Below are 11,697 nucleotides of genomic sequence, written 5' to 3'. Positions count from 1 at the left end.
GGGCTGATTTCCTTAAGAATGGATTAGTTTGATCTCCTTGCAGTCCATGGGACTTTCAAGAGTCTCCTCTAGCACCAGAATACTGCCATGCGCTCTCCGTTGGGCTACCTTTGAAACGGACATGGAGCAATGGTTCCAAACTACAAGAAAGAAGATTCCACCTAAACATTAGGAAGAACTTCCTGACAGTAAGAGCTGTTCGACAGTGGAATTTGCTGCCAAGGAGTGTGGTGGAGTCTCCTTCTTTGGAGGTCTTTAAGCAGAGGCTTGACAACCATATGTCAGGAGTGCTCTGATGGTGTTTCCTGCTTGGCAGGGGGTTGGACTCGATGGCCCTTGTGGTCTCTTCCAACTCTATGATTCTATGATTCTATGATTCTATGACTATGCTGATGGACTATGCAGAACTTGATAAGTTGACTGGGAAGATCAGATATCTACGAGATCAAAAGTTCATCGAGGACTGGGGAAAGTTAGCTGAGTATTGGGAATGTATAAGGCTGAAGGAAGTCAAAAAATGGAAAATTAATAGAAGTTGTAATGTGGTATGATTGGGTTTTTTTTCCGATGGAAAATTAATAAAATATATTTATAAAAAAATAAATAAATGAAGGTGACCAGGAAACTACAACTAATCCAGAATGCGGCACCTGGACAGGTGACTGGAAGTGGCCACCGAGACCACATAGCACCTGTCTTGGAAGACCTACACTGGATCCCAGTACGTTTCCGAGCACAATTCAAAGTGTTGGCGCTGACCTTGAAAGCCCTAAACAGCCTCAGTCCAGTATACCTGAAGGAGCATCTCCACCCCCCATCATTCTGCCCAGACACTGAGATCCAGCGCTGAGGGCCTTTTGGCGGTTCCCTTGCTGTGAGAAGCCAAGTTAAAAGGAACCAGGCAGAGGGCCTTCTCGGTAGTGGCACCCGCCCTGTGGAACGCCCTCCCACCATATGTCAAAGAGAAAAACAACTACCAGACTTTCAGAAGACATCTGAAGGCAGCCCTGTTTAGGGAAGCTTTTAATGTTTAATAGACTAATGTATTTTAATATTTTGTTGGAAGCCACCCAGAGTGGCCGGGAAAACCCAGCCAGATGGGTGGGGTATAAATAATAAATTATTATTATTATTATTCAGCACATTGAGAGAGCGCATAGCTCAGAGATCGAGCACATGCATTGCACAAAGAAGGTCCCAGGTTCAGCGTTTGGCGTCTCCCCCTGAAACAGGGAAAGGGAACCTGAAGGCTTTGAGATGCCCATAGACCCCAGCTCCCACCAGCCCCAATTGCAGGGAATGATGGGAGTTGTAGTCCAACAGCATCTGGTGGGCCACAGGCATTCCACATTCCGTGGCCCATTTGGTCAAAGGTGTGCTCATCTTTTGGGGAGGTCTTGAATCTAACTGTGAACTTTGCTTTGCTTTCCCCTCCAGGAATTTGCCCTTGAATCAGCCGCTCCCACCGGCTATGCCTTTGCCCTTCTTCCTTTTTGCATTCTCCAGTTATGTCGCCCAAGGTATGTTTGCTAAATACTAAACCTGATTGCTGAAATGTAGCCTTATTAGTCTTTGCCGATTGGTAGGGTGAGCGTTAGGGACGCAGGTGGCGCTGTGGGTTAAAGCCTCAGCGCCTAGGACTTGCCGATCGAAAGGTCGGCGGTTCGAATCCCTGCGGCGGGGTGTGCTCCCGCTGCTCGGTCCCAGCACCTGCCAACCTAGCAGTTCGAAAGCACCTCCGGGTGCAAGTAGATAAATAGGGACCGCTTACCAGCGGGAAGGTAAACGGCGTTTCCGTGTGCGGCTTTGGCTCGCCAGAGCAGCGATGTCACGCTGGCCACGTGACCCGGAAGTGTCTCCGGACAGCGCTGGCCCCTGGCCTCTTAAGTGAGATGGGCGCACAACCCCAGAGTCTGTCAAGACTGGCCCGTACAGGCAGGGGTACCTTTACCTTTACCTTTACCTTTACCTTTACCTAGGGTGAGCGTTGCTCCCAGAACAGGGAAGAAGGAGTCAAATGACACCAAGGTTGATTCAGAGAAAGAGTTTATTCTGCTCTCTGGATAGCAGAAGGCACTTGCGTGGTCAGTTCACAGCAAGTCCAAAGAAATGAGAGATTTCATGCAGTATATATATCCTCCAGGCACCCTCTCCCCCCTTCCCCAGGAATCCAGACACGTAAGCTTATACACGTAAGTTGACATCACAGATGTTCCTGCTCGTGTACTCTTAACCATAAAAGGGTGTTCCTGTTCCTGTATTCCTTATCTTGGGGTAAGAAGGTCACCAATTCTAAGAGTCCTCCTGGCGCCGTTCCCGGGAGGCTGACAAGGTCTGTGCGTCACTGTGGTCAGGAAGTAAGATAAGACCCAGACGTGCCATCCCTGCTCCACTGGAACTGGCAAGGCCATCCATTGCCGTCATGGACTGATAAAGGAGAGGGCTTTGAGCACTTGTTTATACAGCTGGCTTTTTGTTTATACATTGACTCAAGAGCTCAAGTTAATGCATTTTAGAAATGCTCCCTTGGAGGAGGGAAAATGAGGATTTTGGGTCCCATTTCAGACTGGCTGCACAGAACCCATTCCTTCCCCCTTCAGTAACAAGTCCTTTCAGGGGAAAAGGTGGGATATAAATAAATAATAACAATTTCTATTGCAGCCTTTGGTTCCTGGGCTGTCATGACCCCCGAACATTTGTGGAGCGTCAAAGACTCCTGCGTCGTCATCCCGTGCACCTTCAGCTACCCCAGCAACGTTGCTGTCCCAAATGGCATCACGGCCATTTGGTACAAAGATATCACAGGGCAGAAGGCTTTGGTTTACCACTCAGCAACTCCTGGTAGCACTGAGGGTCGGTTTCAAGGACGCACAGAGCTTCTGGGAGACCCCCTCCAGCGCAACTGCACCTTGCTTCTGAGGGGTGTAACAACCGCAGATGCCGGCAAGTACACCTTCCGGTTCGAAATCAGCGAGGGGAACCGCTGGTCCGATCAAAAGGGGGTTGTTTTAACCGTCACCGGTAAGTAACCAGGCACTCCCTGCCCACAAAAGTCTGCTTTGAGATGCATCCCAATCTCTCGACTGTTTTTGCTAAGCCTACCTGTCCTCAGGGCTTAAGCCAGCCTTCTTCATCCTGCTGCCTTCCAGATGTTTTGGACTACAACTCCCATCAGCCAGGGAGCTGGAGTGCACAACATCTGGAGGGCAAAGCCTGGCTTAAAACAACTGAATGGAAGCTACTAAATTAGGAAAGGCTGCGCACCACTGTATCAAGCTGGAAAAACCCTTCTGCTGTTTAACCAAGCCGTTTATAGAATCATAGAGACATCTAGTCCAACAAACTGCAATGCAGGAATATGTGGTTCAAACCCATGACCTTGGCTTTATCAGCACCACGCTCTAACCAACTGAGCCACCTGCAGGTCATTATCATCAGGGATTTGTGATGGAGTGAAGGCTGTTTGCTGATTGTGGTTGGCTGAGCTGCTCTGAGGTCACAGAGAGGCAGGGCAGGCAGAAGGACCTGGCTGTGATTGTCTGGACTGCTTTGACCTAAAGCACAGTTGGCCAAATTCTTTTCCAACATGAGGGTCGTATTGATGGTCAGGGCCACATGCCAGGAATGTGCACAGCCAATATATCTGTGTGTGAGTGTGTATACCCACACTGCATGCAGCACACATGTGAGACGCACACAGATACACTCGCCACTAGGGATGGCAACAAAGGTGAACAAAAGTGAACAAAAGAGCAAGCCTGGCTCATTGCAGGGGCTGCATTAGATGACCCTCAGGGTCCCTTCCAACTCTACAATTCTATAAGCACAGTCTGATCACAAGCGGGGAGAGATCTGTTGTGCTCAGATCCTGCTGCCGGGCTTCCCATAGAAATCTGGGTGGCCTCTGTGATGAGGTGGGCTGTTGGCCTGACCCTGCTGCAGGTCTCTTCCTGTGGGGATGTTGTGGGTAACTGGAGAGGATATATTGATTAATATTATTCTTCCTAACTCACGTTAGGGACGCGGATGGCGCTGTGGGTTAAACCACAGAGCCTAGGACTTGCCAATCAGAAGGTCGGCGGTTCGAATCCCCGCGACGGGGTGAGCTCCCGTTGCTCGGTCCCTGCTCCTGCCAACCTAGCTGTTCAAAAGCACGTGAAAGTGCAAGTAGATAAATAGGTACCACTCCAGAGGGAAGGTAAACGGCGTTTCCGTGCGCTGCTCTGGTTCGCCAGAAGCAGCTTGGTCATGCTGGCCACATGACCCGGAATCTGTCTGCGGACAAATGCTGGCTCCCTCGGCCAATAAAGCGAGATGAGAGCCGCAACCCCAGAGCCGGTCACAACCGGACCCAATGGTCAGGGGTCCCGTTAGCAAGTTTCTTCACTTAGCAGAGTGCATTTCCCTATTACTCAGCAGGAAGCTGGTTGCAGATTTGTTAGAGAGACAATAAGCAATTCAAACTGGCTTGCCCAGATTGAAATACAGTGGTACCTCTAGTTACGAATTTAATTCGTTCCGGAAGTCCGTCCTTAAGCCAAAGCGTTCTTAAACCAAGGCGTGCTTTCCCATAGCAGCGGGGGACTCAATCTACAAATGGAACACGCGAAACATCTAGAGAAACATGTTCTGCTTCCAAGGCAAAGTTCACAAACCAAAACACCTACTTCCGGGTTTGCAGCGTTCTTAATCCAAGTTGTTCATAAACTAAGCTGTTCTTAAACCAAGGTACCACTGTACTGGGGACGATACGATACAATACGATATCTTTATTATCATTGTCCCATACAGAACAATGAAATTGAAAAATCTACATAAGACATTTAAAAACCCCTAAAAACTCTGAAACCCCAATTTAAAATACAATTATCACTCTATCTTACATTTCCCAGTACCAAATACAACTCTGAATAGCACGATGCAAAGCCAGAAACCACTAGCAGATCCCCAAGCAGCTTCCTGACTACAGATGTAAGATTTAACAGAACTACAGTGGTACCTCTGGTTATGAACTTAATTTGTTCCGGAGGTCCGTTCTTAAGCTGAAACCGTTCTTATCCTGAGGCACGCTTTCGCTAATGGGGCCTCTAGTGCACGATTTCCATTTGCAACCTGGGGCAAAGTTCGCAAACAGGAGCAGCTGCTTCCGGGTTAGAGAAGCTCATAACCTGAAGAGATACCACTGTATGTTCTATTATTCCTGTTAAGACCCCTTTGATCCCTCCTAAAAGAATAGACACAACAGTCTTATTCATAAGTAACCAAAAATAGTTTTGCTCGTGATCAGGTGATCCCTGAAGGCAGGCTTTAGGCTTAAAGTTACAAATACTGTATGTACAAACAGGTTTACCTCGTATAGGTGATAACCAGGTGAAGCATGAAGCATGCAGGATGAAAAAGAAGGAAGAGAGAGGGAGGTGGCTACGTGACTTGGCTTTCAACCAGGTCTGGAAAGGTCACGCCCACCTGAGGCATCTAATCATAAGCCTGCATTTTTATCAAAGCTTATATTTTTGATTAAGGCCTGTATATTAAGATGAGCTTAAAGATTTTCAAATGTTTCATGCCAGGCAGAAGACCAGCTGCCTAAGAACCTTGGCAATGTTTATTCTCCTGGACAAGGGGGCCCCCTGATTTATAGCAGAAAACAATTCTCAAAGTCGTAAAAAGGGAATTACAGGCTGAGAGCGAGGACACTGACCTTGCATGTTGCAAAGTACAATTAAGCTGTAAGAGTGGTTAAATTAAGAGTTGGTAAATAGTAAAATAAAACCATGTGCCTCCCATTAAACTTGAGCCATATTTTCCGAAGGTTAAAAGGCCAAGAGCATCTGGCTGGCAGAAAGGAAGAGAGTATTTTGGGAAGTCTTTTTCTAAAGTTGTTTCTTTCTTAAACTGAGATCCTTTTAAGATTTCTTTTCCTTTTAAAAGGTTATTTATGTTATGTATTAAATATATTGGCTTAAATGTAATTATGCAAAGGATTTAGAAACTAAGAAATGTTAAATCCTTATGCTAGATTCTTATTTCATATAGTTGAAAGAGATCACAGGGGCCATCAGCCCAGCCCCCCTGCCAAGCAGGAAACATCATTAGAGCACACATATGGTTGTCAGGCCTTTGTTTAAAGACCTCCAAAAGAAGGAGATCTTTCAATGATGATGTGAACTCAAGATCCTTGACATCTGTTTAAGATAAAAATTTAAGATTAACCATTTGTTTTGGAGGGCAATAGAGCAAGGAGGGCAAGACGTGAGCTGGTAATTAAGGTTCCTTGTTGAGACACATGTAAGATATATTACTACTTATTTGTCATTTATAGATAGAAGAATATATAGCTTTTTGTTTCCCATAAAAGGGCAAAAGGAAATGGGTGTATCTTTTGTGATTGGTTCTAGCAAACAGCCAATAGGAATTTCAACCAGGCTGATTGGACAGAGGCAGCCACAGGAGGAGCAAGGGGGCTGGATTAAGGAAATATAAGTGCTGGCCAGAATGGCAGGAGGGCAGGCCAGAGCTTGGTAACCATATACCACTGTGCCTCTCATTTATTTGTCTGACAAATAAATTATTATTTTAATTTCTCTATTGCTGCGTTGAATATTTCATTCCAGCTAAGCGTTAACCACAAGCAGGGTGCTACACACCTACTAGTCACATGCAAAAGGAAGCATGCTCCAGCCAGGTGTAACAGGAAGTTCAACTGGCTGGACCAACGTTCCCCTGCATGTTGACTCTAGGCAAACAGGAAATGTTGTACCTGACTGCTCCAAAGGATTACATCCCACACTTTTGACACATTTATGTTCAATTGTCTGTTTAGAATGGAAGGGAGGTTGGGTGTCCAGACACGGCAGTTAAAGAAATGTGGGCATTGTTGAGGAGGGTCATAGGAGAGGCTGAGCAGGAAAATGAAACAGTCCATTGCACGTTGTGGATTTTTGACGGCAGTGTGATGCCTTTCATGGGCACCAGAGGAAGTGCAGGCAGGCAGCCTGGCGCCCGCGGGCACTATGTTGGCTACCCCTGATCTAGTGCTGCTTCTTATCTCCCTCCCCATTCAGACCATCCCTTTCTTTTCTTTCTTTCTTTCTTTCTTTCTTTCTTTCTTTCTTTCTTTCTTTCTTTCTTTCTTTTTTGTTTGTTTTATTAAAGATTTTCTTGATATACAGAAGTATGTGTAATGTCTCTCGTATTTTATCCATGTAACATTTTTACAAATCAGTTTCATTTGTTGAGACATTAGGAAGAAAAGGGATGGAGTGGGGGAAGATGGGTGGGGTCAGGTGGCAATGTTCCTACTTTCAGCAGCTGGAAACACCATGACCAGACACTGGAGAGACCTGTCAGGAGTAAGCATGGAGCAATGGCACCAAATAGTATGGGAAACAGCCCTACTAGAAAAGTTAACCAACAAACTGAAACTGACACGGGGACAAACAGAAGAAGACGCCTTTACTCCGGTATGGCTCCCCTTCATCACATACACAGCCCAACAAGACAACGACAAAAATCCACCAACAGCATACAAATCAAGATGGCTAACCTGATCCAAAACACCCACCCACCTCACTCACACACGAAAACAAAGACCACCACAGCCAACCACAAACAAACAACCACACCCTAGGCCAACCCCAACCTCTCTCACCACCAAAGGAACACAGGTGAACAGCAGAGAACCTGCACGAGCAACGCTGACACCAAACCCTACATACATTAAGCAAAACAGACCATCCCTTTCTATTCCCTTTTGTTTAACCAGGTTGGGGTGTCTCCTTCCAGCTGGTTCTCTTCCCATCGTCAGCTTCCCCTCAGTGATAACCATTCACCGAGTTTATGCACAAATTTGTCCTCCCAGCCCAGTGTACACCCAGAACACAGGCGCTCTGCTCAGTTCCTCATTCTATCTTTAGCCCAGGCATTTCTCAGGCTGTTCCTCCAAGAAAACGAAACAGAAAAACTTGAGCGCAGCTAATTAAAGCTGAAATCTGAAACTTAAGCATATTTGCAATGGAAAGCCGGTGTCCCATATTCAAAAACAGAGAATATAAAGCATTCTCTTTGAGCTGAGCTTCACTTCCGCTTGTGCATTTCTAACTGCTTTTAGCCTGTGACATCTTCTTTAGGTCACCTTCCAAACAACCTGTTTACAAACACTCCAAGGGACAATCCTGGATTTACAGAAGCCATCCTGGTTTCTGACTTGATCCTAGAATGTCCCGCTTTTCCTTTGTTGTTGTTGTTTAGTTGTGTCCGGCTCTTCGTGACCCCCTGGACCAGAGCAGGCCAGGCACTCCTGTCTTCCACTGCCTCCCGCAGTTTGGTCAACCTCTTGCCGGTAGCTTTGAGAATACTGTCCAACCATCTCGTCCTCTGTCATCCCCTTCTCCTTGTGCCCTCCATCTTTCCCAACATCGGGGTCTTTTCAAGGGAGTCTTCTCTTCTCATGAGGTGGCCAAAATATTGGAGCCTCAGCTTCAGGATCTGTCCTTCCAGTGAGCACTCAGGGCTGATTTCCTTCAGAATGGAGAGGTTTGATCTTCTTGCAGTCCATGGGACTCTCAAGAGTCTCCTCCAGCACCAGAATTCAAAAGCATCAATTCTTCGATGATCAGCCTTCTTTACGGTCCAGCTCTCACTTCCATACATCACTGCTGGGAAAACCATAGCTTTAACTATACGGACCTTTGTTGGTACGCTTTTCCTTAGGATGCCCCTATTTTTATCAGAAAAGTGTTGGAGGGTATGGAATTACCCTCCAAGCCAAGGAGATAAGTAACTGTACAACCTTTAGAAGACATCGGAAGGCAGCTCTGTATAGGGAAGGTTTTTTTAAAAAAATGTTTTTATATACATTGGAAGCCACCCAGAGTGCTGGGGCAACATTCTGATGATGATGATGATGATCATCACCTCCACCAACACCATGGAACAGAATGTCCCTATTTTCAAATGTTGGAGGGTATGTGTTTATTGAGCATTCACCCTGGTTGGCTGGAACCAGACTGGCTGGTTAGACGAAGTTGGCTATTTAATGAGCAGCCTTTCTGATCTGCGGGGAGGTTAGCCCATGTTGTGTCAAGCAAAAGTTATCCTACACTTTCCAGTTCATTTCCCAGTCGCTTTCCTTTTTGCAAAATGCCAAATCAGGTTTAATAGCACAACCTGTATTTTCTGGTATGTAATTTATCCCACCTGAAAATCATGCCCATATGTTCCCCCCCCCCATGTGTCCCTCTTCCCCTCTTTTTTTACCTACAACTAATCAAGTGACAATTAATCAGTCATCTTTATCTGTGTGAATATGGAATTGTTGGTTGGTTTGTGTTTTATGGTGTATTTTATGTTCTTATTTTGCATTTTTATGTTGTGAACTGCCCTGCAATCTTCAGACGAGCAAAGAGTTTATCCTTCCTAACTCAGAAGATTCTGCTCAGCTAAGCCCATCCTTTTGCCTTTTCTCCTTAGACTCGGTCGACATCCCCACCATTGCCTCCCCGGATGACCTTCGCGAAGGGATGGAGGTGTCCTTCAGCTGCTCCAGCCCCTACACCTGTCCCTATGACAGCATCTCCATGAGATGGCTTGGCTACGACACGACAACCTCGCTTGTGTCCAAGACACTGCAGCTGGACACGGCGGCATCACTCAGGAAGCAAACTCTGACCACTTCCTTGACCTGGAAGGACCACAGCAGGGAACTGAGCTGCGAGGTGTCTGTTGGGGAGCAGGTGGCCACGGGAAGAATCACACTCAACGTGAAACGTGAGTTTATCCATGTGAGGAGGATGGAGCAGCCAGGAGGGGCAGATATCAGTGACAACAAAGAAATTACTTCTACGTCTAAGTCCTGTGTAGAAAGGTGGAATAGAACGGTTGTTGTTACTGTTGTTAAGAAGTGAGTTAGGGGCGAAGACAGGCTCTGGTGAATGGAGTAGATGAGACCATGAGTGGCTCCAACAATCAAGAATTCGGTTCTGGACATGTTGTAGAGAGGGAAGTGAGGGGCAGATGAGGCTCCTCAACCTGGGAAGGGAGCCCCTCTAGGAGTAGGGAACTCTGACCCCAAACCTCAGCTACCTTGAGGGACATCTTTGGGAAAAGAAAAGGCTCAAAGTCTTCTGCTTGCTCTTAGATCCCCCCAAAGGCGTGAAAGTGTCGCTCAATCCCTCCTCCAAGAACATCCGAGTGGGCGATGAGGCAGCCCTGACATGCACTGTGGACAGCAGCAACCCCGAAGTCACCGCCTACAGGTGGTTCAAAGATGGCGTTTCCTGCGGAAGTGAGCCGCTGAAAACCATCAGCAGCGCTGCCCGTGAGGATTATGGCCTGTACCACTGTGAGGCAGAAAACTCTATGGGCACTGGCGTGGCCGAAGGAGTAACCCTCTATGTTTTCTGTGAGTACCAAGGAGAGGGACTTTGGTGTATGTATCTGTGTACGTATTTACCGTATTTTTCGCTCCATAAGGTGCACCTGACCTTAAGGCACACCAATTTTTAGAGGGGGAAATCAAGAAAAAAAATATTATTCCCCCTCCAGCCCCAAAGAGCAGCAGTCCATGGGACTCTCAAGAGTCTCCTCCAGCACCAGAATTCAAAAGCATCAATTCTTCGGCGATCAGCCTTCTTTATGGTCCAGCTCTCACTTCCATACATCACGACTGGGAAATAGTGATTTTGAATAGAACATGGTAAATAGAGCTACAAAGCTCTTTGCTGTCCCTTGACTAAACGTGTCACCCAGTGAAGGAGTGTGACCAGCACCATTAATTCCGGGGTCATTCCATTTTTATTTCTGATTTTCAATTTTATACATTTCAAAAACTTTACAATAATTTCAACATTTTGAAACTCGACTTCCTCCCCCCCCCCCCGCTTTTCTGCAGTTCCTTTATATTATTTTTATTTTCTGCATATTCCAAATTAACTTAACTTACTCATTTATTCGTCTGCTTTAAATATAAAACTGTAGGTTGGCTTGCAAGATTCTGGGGTCATCCCAAGTATGGCATTACTGAAACTAGCTTTTTCTCAAGGTTCCTTCTCCCCTAATCTTCCAGCTGCTCTGCTGTCCATCAGCCCTTCTTCCAGTGTCAGGGAAGGGGAGACAATCACGCTGACCTGCGACGTCCCTGGAGAAGACAAGCAGGAGATCCACTACAGCTGGTACAAGAATAACATCTGGATCAAGGAAGGCAGCGCCCGGATCCTGGTCTTCCACGAGGTTTCGGTGGGAGACACTGGCTATTACTCCTGCAAGGTGCAGAATGACAAAGGGAGTGAGATATCCCAGGCTATTGGCCTGAGCGTCTTCTGTGAGTTTCCTGACGTTCCCTCTTGCACTTCATGTTCAGAGCACACTTCGTATCAGGGATGGGGAACCTGTGGTTTCTCAGGGGTTGCTGGATTTCAACCCCCTGCCCCAGCCAGCCCCAGCCAGCATGGTTAATGGTCAGCAAATAGGGGAGTTGTGGCTCAGCATCTGGGAGCATCTACTGTATATATACCATCGTTCAGCCCGGACACGGAGGTCCAGCTCCGAGGGCCTTCTAGCGGTTCCCTCCCTGCAAGAAGTGAGGTTACAAAGAACCAGGTAGTGGGCCTAATAATAATAATAATAATAATAATAATAATAATAATAATAATAATTTATTATTTATACGCAGCCCTTACCAGTTCAAAAACCGGGCTC

The 11,697-nt window shown here is 46.6% G+C and overlaps 1 protein-coding gene across 1 annotated transcript in view; it reads left to right on the top strand.

The window, feature by feature from the left end:
- Positions 1-1,441: 1,441 nt before the first annotated feature.
- SIGLEC1 (sialic acid binding Ig like lectin 1) overlaps positions 1,442-11,697 on the top strand; it is a 44,043-nt gene continuing 33,787 nt past the window's right edge. Inside the window, exons 1-5 of the mRNA XM_079990676.1 lie at positions 1,442-1,520; positions 2,662-3,021; positions 9,472-9,768; positions 10,139-10,402; positions 11,066-11,320. Coding sequence (XP_079846802.1) covers positions 1,472-1,520; positions 2,662-3,021; positions 9,472-9,768; positions 10,139-10,402; positions 11,066-11,320 — 1,225 coding nt within the window. The 5' untranslated portion in view covers positions 1,442-1,471. The remainder of the gene's footprint in view (positions 1,521-2,661; positions 3,022-9,471; positions 9,769-10,138; positions 10,403-11,065; positions 11,321-11,697) is intronic.

Source organism: Podarcis cretensis (genome assembly GCF_951804945.1).
Source record: "Podarcis cretensis genome assembly, chromosome: 9".
In the NCBI taxonomy this organism is placed as follows: domain Eukaryota; kingdom Metazoa; phylum Chordata; class Lepidosauria; order Squamata; family Lacertidae; genus Podarcis; species Podarcis cretensis.
Note: the sequence above shows the minus strand (reverse complement) of the source record. Positions and strands in the feature narration are given on the sequence as shown.